Raw genomic sequence first — 20,830 nt, forward strand, 5'->3', positions numbered from 1 at the left:
AGAATAATGCTACGTAGTATTCCCCAAAACAAAAAGGATTTACTTCTACCAGGTATTAATTGATTGTAAATAAGAACAGAATATTGGTTTGTGGGCAGAGAGAAAAAGAGGTAAAAGCTAATAAACCAAAGGAACAGAAAACCTGACTCTGAAAATTAATCTGCTTAAGAACAAATGCTCAAGGTGGCAGAGCAAAAAAAAAAAAGGCAAAGAAAGAAGTAGTCTCTAAACGTTGCTTGGTAAGAAGGCAATTTGGACTAAACTGATACCATGTGTTATTTCAATAAAAGATTTTGTAAAGTTAATTTTTAAAATATGTGACAAGGTTGTGCCTGGGTGGCTCAGTGTGTTGGGTGTCTGACTTCAGCCTAGGTCATGATCTCCCCGTTCCCGAGTTCAAGCCTTGCATTGGTCTGTTTGCTGACAGCTCAGAGCCTGGAGCCTGTTTCAGATTCTGTTTCTTCCTCTCGCTCTCTGCCCCTCCCCTACTCGCACCCTGTCTTGCTCTCTCAAAAATAATTAAAAAAAAAATTTTTTTTTACATTTTATTTATTTTTGAGAGAGAGAGAGAGAGAAAGAGCACAAGTAGGGAAGGGGTAGAGACAGGGGGAGACACAGAATCCGAAGCAGGCTCCAGGCTCTGAGCTGTCAGCACAGAGCCCAACGTGGGGCTCGAACTCACAAACCGTGAGATCATGACCTGAGCTGAAGTTGGACGCTTAACTGACTGAGCCACCCAGGCGCCCCCCCAAAAATTTTTTTTAAATAAAATATGTGACAATGTCTGTCAAGAGTATCTGAGTACATATGATAAAAAGCTAATTTTTTTTCCCAGCATGTTTGTTCAAGTTGATAATAAAAGGAAATCAATGAATAAATGCATCAAGACTATGAAAAACTCATGACCTCTCTATGCTGTACCTGTAGAGAACATCAGACAGCCTTCCTAGGCCATAAAATAGCCCTCACCAATGCTAGTTTTCACAAATGAGTCCTAAACAACAACAGGCCTTACCTTCATAGATCATTGCTATATCTTGTGGAAATAACCCATAACCTCTATGAGAGTTATGATTCTGATTCACTGCCTTACCTAATAATGTTTTGCCCAAGTAATTATAGTTCAGTTCATTTTCTTTAAGCTCTTCTGCCAGATGTAAATAAAATAACATTTTAGTTCTTATAAGACTGAACTGTTGTAAAAAACAAAAAAGCCTAAATCTACTCCTGAAATCATTGTTGCACTATATGCTACCTAATTTGGATGTAAATTAAAAAAATAAATAAAATTTTTTAAAAAGCCTAAATTAAATAGAACACGCTAAGTATTTACTTGTGTTATGGACCAGAGAAGTTACTACATGCACTAAAACTGAAGATTACATAAATATAAATAAGCATAAATGTGGGTGTATACCTAGATTCAGTTGTGATTGAAATAACTCATCTTTATAAATTGATTCTTATAAACCTCAGACAATACTGCAAATTATGTGGACCTACACAGTTATACTTACATTACCTAGGTAAAGTTTTGTGGTTTTTTTTTTTAATTTTTTTTTTAACGTTTATTTATTTTTGAGACAGAGAGAGACAGAGCATGAACGGGGGAGGGGCAGAGAGAGAGGGAGACAGTATCGGAAGCAGGCTCCAGGCTCTGAGCCATCAGCACAGAGCCCCACGCGGGGCTCGAACTCACGGACCGCGAGATCGTGACCCGGGCTGAAGTCGGACGCTTAACCGACTGAGCCACCCAGGCGCCCCTACCTAGGTAAAGTTTTAAGGTGTTATATTTTTCTGTTATATTCTTAAATCAACATGACCATGTTCTTTACAATGTGATCCTAAGTATATTTTCTAAAACTCCTAATTATTCTTGGGATGTTGTACTAATACAATATTGAGTTCTAAAGAAATTAAAATTCAGATAAAGAAAATAGTTACCACAAAACCCCCATAAATGTATATACTTATATATTCTTATCTATGAATAACTCTACAATTATGATGGTAAAACAAGCATTTATAAACATAAAAGGTTTCAGTAAGATGAATTATTAAAAACTAAGCTTTAAGAATATTGTTACTGAAACATATTGTTTGTACTGAAGAATTTATTTGTAATGTCTGGGACAGGCTTCAAAATACTGCAGAAAAAACAACAACAACAACAACTTAGGACTAGATAAAACAAGATTGGTGAGGGGTGCCTGGCTGGCTCAGTTGGAAGCGCATGTGATTCTTGATCTTGGGGTCGTGAGCTCAAGCCCCACATTGGGTGTTGAGTTTAATTAAATAAATAAATAAACTTGAAAAGACCTAAGATTGGCAAAAAGTTGATAACTATTAATGCTGAATGGTACATGGGTTGGGTCAGGGGATGGTCACACTATTCAGTCTACTTTTGTGTATGTTTCAAAAATTTTAAGATAAAAAGTGAAAACAATAAATGTATCGTTTGGTCGGATTATATACAGACATATGTATATATTAAGTTATATTAAATTGAGTTATAAAAACAACTTGTATCTGAGAGAAGAGAATTATAACCCAGAAGTTTTTAAGTTTATTTATTTATTTATTTTGAGAGAAAGAACACAAGTGGGAGAGGAACAGAGAGCCAAGGAGAGAGAGAAAATTCCAAGCAGGCTGTGCAGAGCCTGATGTGGGGCTTGAACTCACAAACTGCAAGATCATGACCCGAGCTGAAATCAAGAGTTAGAAGCTTAACCGACTGAGCCACCCAGGAGTCCCTCCAACTTTTTTATCTAATTCTTTGGATTGCTTTCTCTGCATCTGACAAATTTTAGCACTTTAACTTCAAAAATAAGTAGGCTGGTGAAAATAAATTTAAAAACTCATATATCATCAAGTGATCTTCAACAAGGATGTCAAGGCTACACAGCAGAGAAGGGATAGTCTTTTTAAAAAATGGTGCTGAGAAAACTGGATATCCACATGCAAAAGAATGAACTTGGATCCATACCTTAGACCATACACAAAAATGAACTAGGAATAGACTAAAGTCCTAACATAAAAACTGAAACTTGAAAGTCTTAGAAGAAAATACTGGGGAAAGTTTTGTGACATTGCATTTGGCAATGATTTCCTGGATAGGCCACCAAAAACAAAAAACACAAAAACTGGATTACATCAAACTTAAAAACATCTGCACAGCAAAGGAAACAGTCCAGAGAGTGAAAAGGCAATCTGCAGAATGTGAGAAATATCTGCTAACCATATATCTGATAAGGAGTTAATAGCCAGAATATACAAAGAATCCCAACAACTCAACAACAACAGAAAAACCAACCTGATTTAAAAGGGGCAAAGGACTTGAATAGCTGTTCTCCAAAAAAGAAATACAAATGGCTAACAAGCACATGAAAAGTATCACTAACCATCACAGAAATGTAAAATAAAACCACAAGATATCACCTCATACCCATTAGGATGGGTGCTATCAAAAAAAGAACAGAAAATAATAAGTGTTGACAAGAATGTGAAGAAATTGAAACCCTCATGCCCTATTGGTGGGAATGTTAAATGGTAGAGCCACTATGGAAACCTGAGAGGTTCCTCAATATATTAAAGTAGAGTTACCATACGTTCTAGCAATTCCACTTCTGAGTATATATCCAAAAGAATTGAAAACAGGATCTTGAAGAGATGTTTGCACACCCATGTTAACTGTAGCACTATTCACAATAGCCAAGAGGTAGAAGCAACCTAATGTCCTGACAGTAGAATGGATAAAGAAAATATGGTATATACATATAATGGAATCTTATTTGGACCTAAAAAGAAGGAAACTTGTCATATACTACAACATAGATAAACCTTGAGGACATTAAGTGAAATAGCCCAGTGACAAAAAGACAAATACTGCATGATTCTACTTATATGAGATATCTAAAGTAGTCAAACTCTTAGAAACAGAAAGTAAAATGGTTGCCAGGGGATGAGGAGGTGGGAAAAGGAAGTGGTTGTTCCATGGGTATAGAATTTCAATTTTGCAAGATGAAAAAATCTTATAGCTCTGTTGGACAACTTATGTGCATATAATTAACACTACTATACTGAATGCTTAAAAATGGTTAAAATGGCAAATGTTATGTATGTGGGTATTTTTTACCACAATAGAAAAATGAATGTATTCTATGATCTGACAAAAAATGGAATAAATAAAACACTGAATCAAAGAAAAACTAGTAAAGAAATGGGTGCAGATTATTGGAAAGTAGCTAAAATAAGAGTAATATTTAGAGAAAATACATACACCAGGAGATGGAGAAACTATTTAAGACCAAAAGAGAAAGAGAAACAGGGAAAGAACTGGATCTTAATTGTAGCCAGAACGCTTGTCACTGTGGAAAAAAAGAGAACACCTCCCTCTTTGAAGGACATTCTGGATGCTCTCACCTAAGGGCTATCATCTCACTGAGCAGGTGGTCTATTCTTGCACAGCTTCCCCCTCTCTAAATTTCCCTCACCTACCTGGGTACAGGCCTTTTGGTGACTCTCTCTCAACAATCCAAGGCTCATTATCTTGTTCCAAAAAGGAGATCAAAGTTGGTTTAGGAAGAGAGAGTCCTATTGAAAACAATAAAAAAGGAAACAGGACTTAGTTATGTCAAGGATATCCAAAATTCAGACCTAATTCCTTGGTGAAGAAGGGAAAAACTCAGATAAATATGTCAAGATTGTCTAAAGGATGGGGAAGATGAAAGGCACCTAGAAAATTTACAGCAGAGGATGGAGACATTGTAGGTAACAGGGTTTTTGGGTTTTTTTTCCCAGTATCAAGTACTTTTATGTACTAAGTTCAAAAAAGCTGTCCTATATGCATACATAAAAGTTGTTTATACAAAGATCTGTACATAAAGCAGAATCTTAATTACTGGGAGACGGGAGAGGGGTGTCCTTACCCAATGAGACCAAGTTGCTGTAGTTTTCCAACATCACATCTCTGTACAAGTTTCTCTGCTTCAGGTCCAGAAATTCCCACTCTTCCTGTGAGAAGTCTACAGCCACATCCCTGAACATCACTACCTGCTGTAGAAACAAAGCTATGCATTACTTATAAAATTCATCATATATCTCTACTTCACTAAAGCCCAAATCTGATGAGGGATGACTTCATGGTTCCTTAAGGGAAGTGCTCCTATTAAAAGACTGAGCCAATATTTGCTCATTGATTCACTGAATGAATATGGAAAGGTGTAAAAAGAAGAGAATGGTATGGACTGAGGCTCTGGACTATGAGTCCCACCACTGTTGGGAGGGAGGAGCTTGGAACCAGGCTCCAGGATGGGGCTCAGTTTGAAAGAAAGTTTCAATATAAGGAAACTTTATATAATGGCCTGGAAATAAATTATTGTAATCTTGGAAAAAGAGAAAAAAATACCAATAACCTCAGCCATGACTTAGAATTACAAATACTATTCAGTTCCACTCTTTCTTCTCTCTTCAGCTTTACTCTCTCTTCCCTTGAAGACAGGCTGAGTTCAAAGAAGACACAACTAAGAAAGGAAAAGAAAGGGAAGTGAGAAATCAGACATGCTAACAGCTCTCTGAATCATCAGGTGACATACAACTACCATTACTACAAGAATATTTGCCTTGTAATAATTCATTAAGCTAAACATTTATACTGTATACATTTATACTGTATACATTTATACATCATGATGCCAAGATGGCAGTTTTCTTTGTTACATTTTGCAATTTTTTAAAACAGAACTATCATTTTCTCTCTCCTTCCTATTCCATTTCTCCTTGTCCATGCCAACTACTAACAAACATAATAAACACAAGGATCATATGAGGGAATGTAGAACTTAATGGCTGTCCCCTACACTAAGGATTTGAAGCTCTTGAAGGAATGGCTTTCCAAACACACAGTAAAAGAACCAAAAAAAACTTCAACTTATAAGAGAAAAACAGCCAATACATGGGAATGTTAAAATGAAACAGATGGTTAAAATTATCAATTACTTTAAAGAAGCTTTTATGACTCTGCTGTAACAAGCAAGAGTGAACATTATTGAAATGAAGAAATAGAGAAGACCTCAGATTATGGGAAGATGGTGGTGTTAGAAGGACCAGAATCTGTCTCCCCACCTAGAGGACAATTTTGCTGGCAGAATCTGCCTGATGTAACTGTTTTTAGAATCCCGGAGTCTGTTGAAGGCTTGCAAGGAAAGAATTGGATAGTAAATTACAGTCAATTTTAGCCAATTTCAGCTCTTGGAAAAGTAGCAGATATCCATCCCCAGCCAAGTGGCAGGCACCTGTGCACTTCCTTGGAGCTGCTTGCACATAGCTTACAAGAGCTAGGGTGAAAGAAAAGGATGCTGTCCTCCAGATGTCAGGAATTTGTGCTCTGATTGCTGATTGTTGCTTCTGATCCGAAAGATGCAGACAAAGAAGCAGGTTATTGTTGCTGCAATTCCTCCTTTGTTGCAAGCCCTCCCTCTCCAGCTGAAATGACTTCCAAGAGATTTAAAAGGCCAGTGTCCCTCTATTCGCCTCACATGTTTCACTTTTCCCCTTTGGAGAGTCAGACATTAAAGTCTGGTACATTAAAAAACAAATGTATCTCATGGGTTGGAAGAACAAATATCGTTAAAATGTCTACACTACCCAAAGCAATCTACAGATTTAATGTAATCCCTATCAAAATACCAATAGCATTTTTCAGAGAAGTAGAACAAACATTCCTAAAATTTGTAGGGAACCACAAAAGATCCCAAATCTCCAAAGCAATCTTGAAAAGTAAAAACAAAACTGGAGGTATCATAATTCCAGACTTCAAGTAATATTACAAGTAACCAAAACACTATAGTACTGGCATAAAAACAGACACATAGATTAATGGAACAGAATAGAAAACCCAGAAATAGACCCACAATTATATGATCAATTAACCTTAGACAAAGAAAGAACATGCAATGGGGAAAAGACAGTTTCTTCATCAAATGGTGTTGGGAAAACTGGACAGCAACATGCAAAAGAATGAAACCGGATCACTTTCTTACACCATGCACAAAAATAAACTCAAAATGAGTCAAAGACCTAAATGTGAGACCTGAAGCCATAAAAATCCTAGGAGAGAGCACAGGCAATAACTTCTCTGATATCAGCTGTAGCAACGTTTTTCTAGATATGTGTCCTGAGATGAGGGTAATAAAAGCAAAAATAAACTGTTGGAACCACATCAAAATACAAACTTCTGCACAGCAAAGGAAAAAATTAACAAAGCTAGAAGACCTACTGAATGGGAGAAGATATTTGCAAATGACATATCCAATAAAGTGTTAATATTCAAACTACATAAAGACCTTATATAAGTCAACAGCCAAAAAACAATCCAATTTTAAAATGGCAGAAGACACGAACAGAAATTTCTCCAAAGAAGACGTACAGATGGCCTACAGACAGATGAACAGGTTCTCAACATCACTTATCATCGGGGAAATGCAAATCACAACCAAAATTGAAAAATCACCTCACACCTGACAGAACGGCTTAAAATAGAAAACACGAGAAACAAGTGTTGGCAAGGATATGAGGAAAGAGGAACCTAACATACTGTTGGTGGGAATATAAACACTGTGGAAGACAGTATGCTGCAACTTTGCTAAATTCATGTATCAGTTCTAGCAGACTTTTGGTGGAGTCTGTCGGATTTTCCATGTATAATATCATGTCATCTGCAAAAAGTGAAAGCTTAACTTCATCTTTGCCAATTTTGATGCCTTTAATTTCCTTTTATTTTCTGATTGCTGAGGCCAGAACTTCCAACACTATGTTAAACAACAGCAGTGAGAGTGGACATCCCTGTCGTGTTCCTGATCTCAGAGAAAAAGCTCTCAGTTTTTCCCCATTGAGGATGATGTTAGCTGTGGGCTTTTCATAAATGGCTTTTATGCTGTTTAAGTATGTTCCTTCTATCCCGACTTTGTTTTTATTAAGAAAGGTTGCTGAGTTTTGTCAATGCATTTTCTGCATTGATTGACAGAATCATATGGTTCCTATCTTTTCTTTTATTAATGTGATGTATCACGTTGATTGATTTGTGAATGTTGAACCAGCCCTGCATCCCAGGAATGAATCCCACTTGATCATGGTGAATAATTCTTTTTATATGCTGTTGAATTCGATTTTTTAGTATCTTATTGAGAATTTTTGCATCCATATTCATCAGGGATATTAGCCTGTAGTTCTCTTTTTTTACTGGGTCTCTGTCTGGCTTAGGAATCAAAGTAATACTGGCTTCATAGAATGAGTCTGGAAGTTTTCCTTCCCTTTCTATTTTTTCGAATAGCTTGAGAAGGATAGGTATTATGTCTGCTTTAAACGTCTGGTAGAACTCCCCTGGGAAGCCATCTGGTCCTGGACTCTTATTTGTTGGGAGGTTTTTGATAACTGATTCAATTTCTTCGCTGGTTATGGGTCTGTTCAAGCTTTCTATTTCCTCCTGATTGAGTTTTGGAAGTGTGTGGGTGTTTAGGAATTTGTCCATTTCTTCCAGGTTGTCTACTTTGTTGGCATATAATTTTTCATAGTATTCCCTGATAATTGCTTGTATCTCTGAGGGATTGGTTGTAATAATTCCATTTTCATTCATGATTTTATCTATTTGGGTCATCTCCCTTTTCTGTTTGAGAAGCCTGGCTAGAGGTTTATCAATTTTGTTTATTTTTTCAAAAAACCAACTCTTGGTTTCATTGATCTGTTCTACAGTTTTTTTAGATTCTATATTGTTTATTTCTGCTGTGATCTTTATTATTTCTCTTCTTCTGCTGGGTTTAGACTGTCTTTGCTGTTCTGCTTCTATTTCCTTTTGTGGAAGACAGTATGGAGGTTCTTTAAAAACTTAAAAATAGAACTACACTATTATCGAGCAATCACACAACTGGGTATTTACCCCAAGAATACAAAACACTAATTCAAAGGGATATATGCATCCGTATGTTTACTGCAGCATTATTTACAATAGCCAAATTATGGAAGTAACCTAACTGTCCATCAATAGATGAATGGATAAAGAAGATGCAGGGTGTGTGTGTGTGTGTGTGTATGTATGTATCTACACATACATATATACAATGGAACATTATTCAGCCTTAAAAAGAATGAAATCTTGCCATTTGCAATGACATGGATAGGGCTGCAGAGTATAACGCTAAGCAAAATAAGTCAGCCAGAGAAAGACAAATATACCATAAGCTTTCACTTATATGTGAAATTTAAGAAACAAAACAAATGAGCAAAGGGGGAAAAAAAGACAAACCAAGGAACCGTGTCTTAACTATAGAGAACACACAGATGCTTACCAAAAGGGAGATGAGTGGGCAGATGGGTGAAATAGGTGATGGGGATTAAACAGTATCCTTATCATCATGAGCACTGAGTAATGTACAGAACTGCTGAATCACTACATTGTACACCTGAAACTAATACTACACTGCATGTTAACTATACTGGAATTAAAATTAAAAATTTAATTTAAAAAACAAAAGAAAATAGCTGCATATACAGGAAAAATTAGAAAGTTACTGTGCATGCCTAAAGAAAGGCTCAGAAAAAACATAAGAAGGCTTTAAGTTTACACACCCAGCTTATCTTTGGCACAGAAATGGCCTACAATCAACCAACCAATCAATCAATCTATACAACAACAACAACAAAGTCCAGCAAACCCTGGAGGAGAGAAGAAAATCTGATTTCCAGAGTTACCACATTATTAGATTCAAATGTCCAGTGTTCACCAAAAAAATCACAAGGCATACAAAAACAAAGGAAAGGAAAGTATGTCCCATTCAAAGGAAAAAAATAATTCATCAGAATCTGTCCCTAAAAAAGATCTTATGGCAGATATATTAGACAGCATTTGAAATAATGGCCTTAGACTGTTCAAAGAACTAAAGATTTGAAGAAAGTCAATTAAACAATATGTAAACAAAATGAAAATATCAAGAAAAAGATAGAAAACCTAAAAAGAAAACAAAAAGAAATTCTGGAGCCAAAAAGTATAACAGAAATGAAAATTTCAATAGAGAGATTCAAAGGCAGATTAAGCAAGCAGGATAATCAATGAACTTGAAGATAAGACAATGGAAATTATCAACTCTGAGGAACAGAAAGAAAAAAAGATTTAAGAAAAGCAAATGGAGTCTCAGGGACCTACGGGACACCATCAAAAAGACCAACATACAAGTCATGTGAGTCCTAGAAGGAGAACAGAGACAGGGGCAGAGAGAACATATTAGAAATGATGGCTGAAAACTTCCCAAATATGGTGAAAAAAATGAATATAAATATGCAAGTACCTCAATGAACTACAAATAAGATGAACTCAAGACCGCCAATGAGACACACTGTAATCAAACTTTCAAAAGATTAAGACAAAGAATGAATCTTCAGAGTAGAGAGAGAGAAGTGAATCATCACATACAAGGGATCCTCAACAGGATTATTCAACTGAAGGCCAGAAGACAATGGGAAGATATATTCAAAGTGCTCAATGGAAAAACAACAACAACAACAATCCTGTCAACCAAGAATCCTATACCCAGCAAAACTGTCCTACAAAAGTGAAGGAGAAATCAAATCATTCCCAGATAAATAAAAGCTGATGGAACTTGTAACCACTAGACAAGCCATCCGAGAACTGCTCAAGGGAGTTCTTCAAGGTGAAAAGAAAAGAGAGAGAGAGAGAGAGAGAGAGAGAGAGAGAGAGAGAGAGAGAGAGGCAAACCATAAAACAGACTCTTAAGTATAGAGAACAAACTGACGATTGCTGGAGGGGAAGTGGGCAGGGGGATGGGTTAAATGGGTGATGGATATTAAGAAGGGCACTTGTGGTAAGTACTGAGTGTTGTATGTAAGTGATGAATCACTAAATTCTAAGTCTGAAACTAACATTACACTGTATGTTAACTAACTCAAATTTAAATAAATATTTGCATAAAGAAAAAAAAAAGGACACTAGGCAGTACCCCTTGAATGTCTATGGAGAAATAAAGATCTTAAAGGTTCTTGTTTTGTTTTGTTTTAAGTAGGCTCCACACCCAATGCAGGGCTTGAACTCATGACCCTGAGATCAAGACCTGAGTTGAGATGAAGAGTCAGATGCCTGACTGAGCCACCCAGGTGCCCCCAAATAAGGATCTTAATAAAGGTAAATAAATGAGAAATTATAAAAGCTAGTATTATTGTAACAATGGCTTGTAACTTTTTTGTTTTCTACACAATTTAAGAGACTAATACATTTATAGAAAAAAGCAATTATTACTGTAATAGCTAGTATTACTGTGACCTTAGTGTGTATCTCTATACTAGGTTAATTAGGAGATTAATGCATTTAAAGGAATTAGCAGTTTATGGTTGGGGCACACAATGTATAAAGATGTAATTCTGTGACATCAACAACCAAAAGGGGTGGGGATAGAGATGTAAAGGAGAAAAGCTTTTGTATGTCATTGAAGTTAAGCTGCTATAAATTCAAATTAGAATATTGTAACTGTGGGATGTTAAATATAACAAAGAAAATAGCTGGAGAATATACACAAAAGAAAATTAAGAAGGAATTTAAACTTTTCACTACCAAAAAAATCAACTAAACACAAAAGGAGACAGGAATTCAGGGAATGAGGGACAAAAAAAGCTACAGAGCTTATAAAAACAATTAGCACAATGATAGAAGTAAGTCCCTCCTTTTCAGTGATTACGGGTAAATGGATTAAAATCTCCAATCAAATGACAGAGATCAGCATGATGGAGAAAAACACATGATCCAAATATAAGCTGTCTACAAGAGTCTCATTTGAGATCCAAAGTCACAAACCAGTTGAAAGTGAGTGGAAGGTAACAGATATTCCATGCAAATAGTAACCAAAAGAAATCAGAACTGGGTATACTAGTATCAGACAAAATAGACTTTAATTCAAAAAAGGTACAAGAGACAAAGGACACTGTATATTAATAAAAGGCTCAATACACCAAGAAGATATGACAATTATAAACATTTATAAACCTAATGACAGACCATCAAAATATACGAAACTAAAGCTGACAGAACTAAAGGGCAAAATAGTTCTACAATAATAATTGGAGACTTCATTACTTCACTCACAATAATGGATAGAACACGACAAAACATAAGGAAGGAAATAGAGACCATTAACAAGGTAAACCAATTAGAACTAACAGACATATACAGAACATTCCACCCAATAACAACAGCATATACATTCTTCTTCTCAGTGCACGTGAAATATTTTCCAGGATAAACCACATGTTAGGACACAGATTAGATCTCAATAGATTTAAAAGATAGACCATATAAAGTATCTTCTCTGACCACAATGTGATGATGTCAGAAATCTATAACATGAAAACTAGAAAATTCGCAAAATTGTGAAAACTAAACAACACAATTTTAAACAATCAATGTATGAAAGAAGAAATCACAAGGGAAATTAGAAAATACTCAGAGGTGGAAAAAAGAAAATACTGAGAGATGAATGAAAACAAAAATATAGTATACCAAAACTTACAGGACACAGCAAAACAGTGCTAAGGGAGAAACTTGTAGCTATAAATACTTATATTAAAAAGCAAGAAAGAACAGGGTGCCTGGGTGGCTCAGTTGGTCAAGTGTCCGACTTCGGCTTATGTCATGATCTAGTTTGTGAGTTCGAGCCCTGCATTGGGCTCTGTCCTGACAGCTCAGAGCCTGGAGCCTGCTTCAGATTCTGTGTCTCCCTCTCTCTGCCCCTCCCCTGCTCATGCTCTGTCTCTGTCTCTCTCAAAAATAAACATTAAAAAAAAAGAGAGAGAGAAATATTTGAGATCAACAACCTACCTTTATAACTTAAGGAACTAGAAAAAGAACAAACTAAACCCAAAGCTAGCAGGAAGAAGGAAATAGTAAAAGTCAGAGCAAATATAAATGAAATAGAGAATAGAGAAAAACAGTGAAACCAAAAGTTGGTTCTTCAAAATGACCAACAAAATTGACAAACTTTTAGTTACATAGACTACGAAAAAAAGAAAACTCAAATTGCTAAAATCATAAATGAAAGTGGGGACATTTACCACCAATTCTACAGGGGGGAAAAAGAGATTATAAGTGTACTAAGAACAATTATATGCCAACAAATTGGATAACCTAGATGAAATGGGCAAATTCCTAAAACCACAAAACTTACCAAGACTAAATCACAAGGAAATAGACATAATTAGTAAGGCTATGGAATAATTAATCAAAAATCTTCCAACAAATAAAAGACCTGGAACAGATGGCTTCACTAGTAAATTCTACCAAACATTTAAGAAATAATGCCAATCATTTTCAAACTTTTCCAAAAAATTAAGAGGCGGGACTACTTCCTAACTTATTCTATGAAGCCAGCATAATTCTAATACAAAAGCGAGAAAAAGACACTACAAGAAAGAAAAGTACAGACCAATATCCATTATGAACATTTAGGAAAAAGCCTCAACAAAATACCAGTAAACATAATTCAGCAGCATATTAAAAGGATTACACACCATGACCAAGTGGGATTTATTTCTCAAGAAATAACACAAAATTCAAATGCAAGGATGGTGTGACATAAGAAAACGAATCAATGGAATATACTACATCAACAATATAAAGGGGAAAAAACACAGGATCATCTTAATTGATGCAGAAAAAGCAATTGACAAAATTTAATACCCTGTCATGACAAAACACTTAATATAATAGGAATAAAAAGAAACTGTCTCAACATTAACAAAAGCTATACATGAAAAGCTCATAATGAATACCATACAAAATGGTGAAAGGCTGAAAGCTTGTCCTCTAAGATCAGGATCAAGGCAAGCATGCCCTCTTTTATCTTTTTTTCCTTTCTTTTCTTTTCTTTTCTTTCTTTCTTTTTTTTTTTTAGAGAGAAAGAGAGAGAGCAAGAGAGCATGCAAGCTGGGGAGAGGGACAGGGGGAGAAAGAGAGAATATCTTAAGTAGTCTCCGTGCTCAGTGTGGAACCCAATGTGGGGCTCCATTCCACGACCCTGGGATCATGACCTGAGCAGAAATCAAGAGTCAAATGCTCAACTGACTGAGCCACCCAGGCACCCCAAGGACGTCCACTCTTACCACTGCTATTTAACATAGTACTGAACGTTCTAACCAGAGGACTAGGCAAGAAAAAGAAATAAAAAGTACATCCAAATTGTAAAGGAACAAGTAAAATTATCTCTGTTTGCAGACCATATGATCTTATATGTAGAAAATCTAAAGACTCCATAAAAAAAAACCCTATTAGCATAAATGAATTTAGCAAAATTGCAGGATACAAAGTCAACACACAAAAATCAGTTGCATTTCTATACACAAAACAGTGAAGAATCTGAGAAGAAAATTACAAAAACAATTCCATTTACAATAGCATCAAAAAGAATAAAATACTTAGGAATTAACCAAGAAGGAAAAGACTTGTAGAAAGCAACTAAAAAATATTGCTGAAAGAAATTAAAGAAGGCATAAATAATTGAAACAGCCTATGTCCATGGATTGGGAGGCTTAACGTTTTTTTTTCTTTTTTTGGGGGGGGGTGTCTTTTTTTTAACTTATTTTTTTTAATTTACATCCAAGTTAGTTAGCATATAGTGCAATAATGATTTCAGGGATAGATTCTTTAATGCCCCTTACCCATTTAGCCCTTCCCCCCTCTCACAACCCCTCCAATAACCCTCTGTTTATTCTTCATATTTAAGACTCTTATGTTTGTCCCCTTCCCTGTTTTTATCTTATTTTTGCTTCCCTTCCCTTGTGTTCATCTGTTCTGTGTCTTAAAGTCCTCATATGAGTGAAGTCATTTGATATTTGCCTTTCTCTGACTAATTTCGCTTAGCATAATACCCTCTAGTTCCATCCACGTAAGAGACTTAACATTTTTTAAATGTTCATATATTTATTTTTGAGAAAGAGAGAAGTGGGTAAAGGGACAGAGAAAGGGAGAGAGAATCCCAAGCAGTCTCCATGCTGTCAGTGTAGAGCCTGATGAGGCCTCCAACTCATAAACCGTGAGATCATGACCTGAGCCAATACCAAGAGTCAGCCACTTAACTGACAGAGCCACCCAGGCACCCTGGGAGACTTAACATATTAAGAATGTTAATAGTACCCAAATAAACCTTTTCCACAACGATACTGGGAAAACTGTATATCCATATACAAAAGAACAAAGTTGTGCCCTCACCCAACACCATTAAAATATTAACATCAAAAATTAATCCAAAATAGATCAAAGAACTAAACATAAGACCTAACAATTAATCGTCAACAAAGCAGGAAGAATACCCAATAGGAAAAAGGATATCTCTTCAACAAATAGTGTTGGGAAAACTGGACAGCTACATGTAACAGAATGAAACTAGACCACTTTCTTACACCATACAGAAAAATAAATTCAAAATGGATTAAAGATCTAAATGTGAGACCTGAAATCATAAAAAAATCCTAGGAAAAAGGGGCACCTGGGAGGCTCAGCAGATTAAGTGTCTGACTCTTGGTTTTAGCTCAGGTCATTATCTCATGGTTTATGAGTTCGAGCCCCACGTCCGGCTCTGCACTGACAGTGTGGAATTCCTGCTTGGAATTCTCTTTCCTCCTTTCTCTCTGCCCCTCCCCTGCTCTCTCTCGCTCTCTCTCAAAATAGATAAATAAACATTAAAATTTTTTTTCAAAAATCCTAGAAAAGAACACAGGTAGTAATTTCTTTGACATCGGCCACAGTACATCTCCTGAGGCAAGGGAAACAAAAGCAAAAATAAACTTTTAGGACTACATAAAAATAAAAAGATGCTGCACAGCAGATTGTTAAGGAAACAATCAACAAATTAAAAGGCAGCCTACAGAATGGGAGAAGATATTTGCAAATGACATATGATAAAGGGTTAGTATTCAAAATATATAAAGAAATTATAAAACTCAGCTAATCTAATCTCCACTAATCTAATTAAATCTAGTTAAAAATGGGTAGAAGACATGAATAGACATTTTCCCAAAGAAGATGTACAGATGGCCAACAGACATATGAAAATATGCTCATCATCACTTATGATCAGGGAGATGCAATCAAAACTACAATGAAGTATCACCTCACACTTGTCAGAATGGCTAAAATCAACAACACAAGAAACAACAAGTGTTGGCAAGGATATGGAGAAAAAGGAACCCTCCTGCACTGTTGGGAATGAAAACTGGTGCAGCCACTCTGGAAAATAGTATGGAGGTTCCTCAAAAAGTTAAAAATAAAACAACCCTATGATCCAGCAATCGCACAACTAGGTATATACCCAAAGACTACAAAAACACTAATTTGAAAGGATACATGCACCCTGATGTCTATAGCAGCATTATCTACAATAGCCAAATTATGGAAACAGCTCAAGTGTCCATCAACTAATGAATGGATACAGATGTGATGTATATATACAACGGAATATTACTCAGCCATAAAAAAGAATGGAATCTTGCCATTTGCAACAACATGGATAGAGCTAGAGAGTATAATGCTAAGCGAAATAAGTCAGAGAAAGACAAGTATCATATGGTTTTACTCATATGTGGAATTTAAGAATCAAAACAAACAAGCAAAGGGGAAAAAGATAGAGAGAGAGACAAACCCAGAAACAGACTCTCAACCATAGAGAACAAACTGATGGTTAACAGAGAGGAGGTGCGTGGGGGATGGGTTCAATAGGTGATGAGGATTAAGGAGTGTACTTGTGATGACTACCAGGTAATGTATGGAAGTGCTGAATCACTGTATTGTATACCTGAAATTAGTATTACACTGTATGTTAACTAACTGGGATTTAAATAAAAACTGTAAGATAAATCCATCCATCCACCCATACATACATAAAAGACCTAAATCAGTGAAAGTCTTGGAAGAAAACACGGTACAAAAGCTTCACAATATCAGAGTTGGCAATGATTTCTTGGATATGACATGAAAGACAGAGGCAACTAAAGGAAAATGTTGACAAATTGTAGTTCATAAAACTTGAAAATTTCTGTGCATCAAAAGATACTCTCAACAGAATAAAAAGGCAACCCACAAAATGGAAGCATATACTTTCAAATCACATATAAGAGATTAAGATCCAAGATATATAGAGAACTCCTAAAACTCAACAACAAAAATACAAACAACCTGATTCAAAACTGAGCAAAAAATTAAATAAACATTTCTCCAAAGATGTACAAATAGCCAATAAGCACATGAAAAGATGTTCAATCATTAGGGAAATGCAAGGCAAAACTACAATGTGATACCTCTTCACACTCATTAGGATAAAAAAACAAAAAACAAACAAAACAGAGAACAACAAATGTTGTTGAGAATATGGATAAAATGGTTGGATTTATGCCTGCCATCAATATCAATAATTACATTAAGTGTGAATTGATTCAACAATGCAATTGAAAGGCTGAGACTGTCAGACTTGATTAAAAAAAAAAAAACACAAACAGATCCAACTCCAAGGTGTCTGCAGGAGACAGTTTAGATTCAAAGCTACAAACAGATTGCAAGCGTAAGGATGTAAAAAGATATACCAAACAAAGAGAAACTATAAGAAAACTGGTGTTCTTATACAAATATCAGACAAAATAAGCTTTAAAACAAAGTAACTAGAGGAAAGGAAATTTTATAGTGACAAAGTCAGTCCCTCAGGAGGATATAAAAATTATACATGAACCTAGCAACAGACCCAAACATACATGAGGCAAACATTGACATATTTGAAGGGAGAAATGGATAGTTCAACAAAAATCATTGGAGGATTCAATACCCCACATTTAATAGTGGATAGAACAACAATGCAGTGAAACAAGGAAAGGGAAGACTAGAACAACATATAAACTAATTAGACCTAAATACATCTATACCACCATGTTCATACAACAACAGCAGAATATACATTCTCTGCAAGTACACATAGGACAGTCTCTAGCACATGCTAGGTCCTAAAAGAAATCTCAATAAATTAAAAAGAAATGAAATCATATATGTTCTCCAGCCACAATGGAATGAAACTATAAATCAATGACTCTAATACACCTGGAAATTAATAATATGTAGAAATTAAACAATTCATTCTTTTTTTAAATGTTTTTAATGTTTATTTATATCTGAAGGAGAGAGATACAGAGCCTGAGTGGGGAGGGGCAAAGAGACAGAGGGAGACACAGAATCCAAAGCAGGCTCTGTCAGCACAGAGCCCAACACAGGGCTTGAATCCATAAACTATGAGATCATGACCTGAGCCGAAGTCAGATGCCCAATGGACTGAGCCACCCAGGTGCCCAAACAACTCATTTTCAATCAATGGGTCAAAGATGAAATTATATGTAAAGTTAGAAAATATTTTGAGATGAATGAAAACAAAAACTCAACATGCCAAAGCCTATAGGAAAAAGCAAAAACAGTGCCCAGGAAAAAAGTTATAGCTATAAATGCCTATCCTAAACAAAAAGAAAGGTCCGCAAACAATAACTTAACTTACAGTGTATTATGAAAACCATGCCCCTCCCCAAGTACTAGAACAGGGTTTTACCTGTTGCAAAATTCCAAATTCTAAGTAACAATCCTAAAGAAATAATTATGAATGAACACAAAATTATATTTATAAGAATGTTTGACAGGGAAAAATTTACTGGAAACACAGACTTCAATTAGGCAACTAGTCAAATAAATTATGGTACATTAAGATAACAATTCAACACAATTATTAATTATGATAGTGCTTATTCACAAAGGAAAGGTCTCTCTTCTGTATTATTGAGAGGGGAAAGCAAGTAACAGAAGATAAGTGTATTGTAATCTCACCCTATTAAATTATAAGGCCATGCAAGTAAAAATTTGGAAATACATTCTTGAAAATAGTGATTACTTCTGGATGATGTGTAATTATAGGTAATTTAACTCTGATTCTTTATAATCTCAAGTTTCTGATTTTTTTCATTAAGTCTGTAATACTTTCATCAGAAAACAGACTACAAAGTCATTTTTATGTTGTGGGGGAAAAAAACCACCAGAGACAGGGTAGATGCATCCTAAATGGTAAGAAAATTATGAATAGGCTATAAACACGTGCCAGGGACAGGAATATGGGCCATTAAGAAAATCAATTTGACTGAAGCAAATAACATGACATGTTTTAGAACATTAAAAAAATTACACAAACTCTGAAAACTATGTATTAGTTGTAAAAAATTATATTACATGGATATAGCCTGGATTAATGTAACCACATCTCCACTGTTTGGATATTATCATCTTAAAAGTCATTCCAACACTTTGATTTTAGGTCTGGTCTTTTACTTTAAAATTTTTATTATTATATAGGGGCGCCTGGGTGGCTAGGTAGGTTGAGTACGGACTTCGGGTCAGGTCATGGTCTCACGGTTGGTGGGGTCTGGCAGATCTGGCGGTTCATGGGTTCTAGCCCGGCATGAGGCTCTGTGCTGACAGCTCAGAGCCTGGAGCCTGCTTGGGATTCTGTCTCCATCTTTCTCTGCCGCTCCCCCACTCACGCTGTCTCTGTCTCTCTCTCAAAAATAAATAAATATTTTAAAAATTATTATTATTAGTATTATTATTATTTTGGCATGGGGGTCCAGTCTTGGGATTCTGTGTTTCCATCTCTCTCTGCCCCTCCCCCACTCATATTCTGTCTCTGTCTCTCTCTCAAAAATAAACATTAAAAAAATTTTTTTATTATTATTTTGGCATGGGGTCACCTCCCTCCTTGTGATTCTCAGGAAAGTAGAGGGGTGGGGGGGAAGCACAGAATCAAGTAGCTGCAAAATTTGTGGTTATAGTTTGAATTGAAGGGAATTTTCATCCCCTGTAAACTACTCTAAGCTTAATAATTACTGCTCTAGTTCACTTCAATACACTGATCATCCTCTTATTTGCAAGCGCCATCACAATCTACTTCGTATTTTTACTCCTCCTGATCTACAGAATCAAGTAGATGTAGTCCGAAACAAGGCTGCCCGATCTCAAGCCAGAACTGGCTACCGCTAAGAGGGTCTGTTAAAAATTTTCCAACAAAAACCGTGCCCAAGCCCTGTCTCAGCCCCATTCCTCCCATCAAGAGAGGTGGGAGGTCCCATGAAGCTGTCTCAGGGAAGGAGTGGTTAGAATCCGGGGACAGAGCACTGGAGTCACAAGGGCAGCCAAAGGTAATCCATAGCCATACACGCAATGCCACAGTCACACGGTAACAATCGCACACTCACCTCACACACACGACACCTGCACGGTCATAGGCACCACACGCTCGTACATGCGTTTTCTCGGACACGAACCAAACCAGGGATACACAGTTACACCTGCTGAGTCACGGGCTCCCCGCACCTACACGCGCGCGCGCGCACACACACACACACACACACACACACAGCCACACAACGCGTCACAATCATACACCCATCACGGGGACATCGTGATTGTCAAACCCAGCGTCACAGGCACCGCACACCGTCACACAGTCACTGACACCACCCCCATCCGCAACTGCTATCCCTCAGCCCGCTGCATTCTTAGCCGCCAGAAGCTGTGGATCAGCTTTGCTTCCACCCAGGCACAGGCTGCCTGCCTCACCTCAAGCCACTCCAGGGTTAGCTCCAAACAAGCCAAGCTGAGCCAAGCCTACCGCAGTTTCCTGCGGCTCTCGGCGAGGGGTTAAAGTCCGGCCACCGTGGGAAGAGACCCAGAGATGTCACGGAAAGTGCAGTAGGGCCCGCAGGACCT

At 36.5% G+C, this 20,830-nt stretch overlaps 1 protein-coding gene across 1 annotated transcript in view; it reads right to left on the bottom strand.

Moving 5' to 3' along the window:
• The window catches only part of ZNF570 (zinc finger protein 570), a 34,760-nt gene extending 14,395 nt beyond the window's left edge, over positions 1-20,365 (bottom strand). Inside the window, exons 1-2 of the mRNA XM_053906485.1 lie at positions 20,333-20,365; positions 4,929-5,052 (exon numbers count right to left, since the gene is read on the bottom strand). Coding sequence (XP_053762460.1) covers positions 4,929-5,052; positions 20,333-20,365 — 157 coding nt within the window. The remainder of the gene's footprint in view (positions 1-4,928; positions 5,053-20,332) is intronic.
• Positions 20,366-20,830: the final 465 nt, after the last annotated feature.

This window comes from Panthera pardus, unplaced genomic scaffold, assembly GCF_024362965.1.
Source record: "Panthera pardus isolate Hobbes unplaced genomic scaffold, ASM2436296v1 HiC_scaffold_18, whole genome shotgun sequence".
Classification (NCBI taxonomy): domain Eukaryota; kingdom Metazoa; phylum Chordata; class Mammalia; order Carnivora; family Felidae; genus Panthera; species Panthera pardus.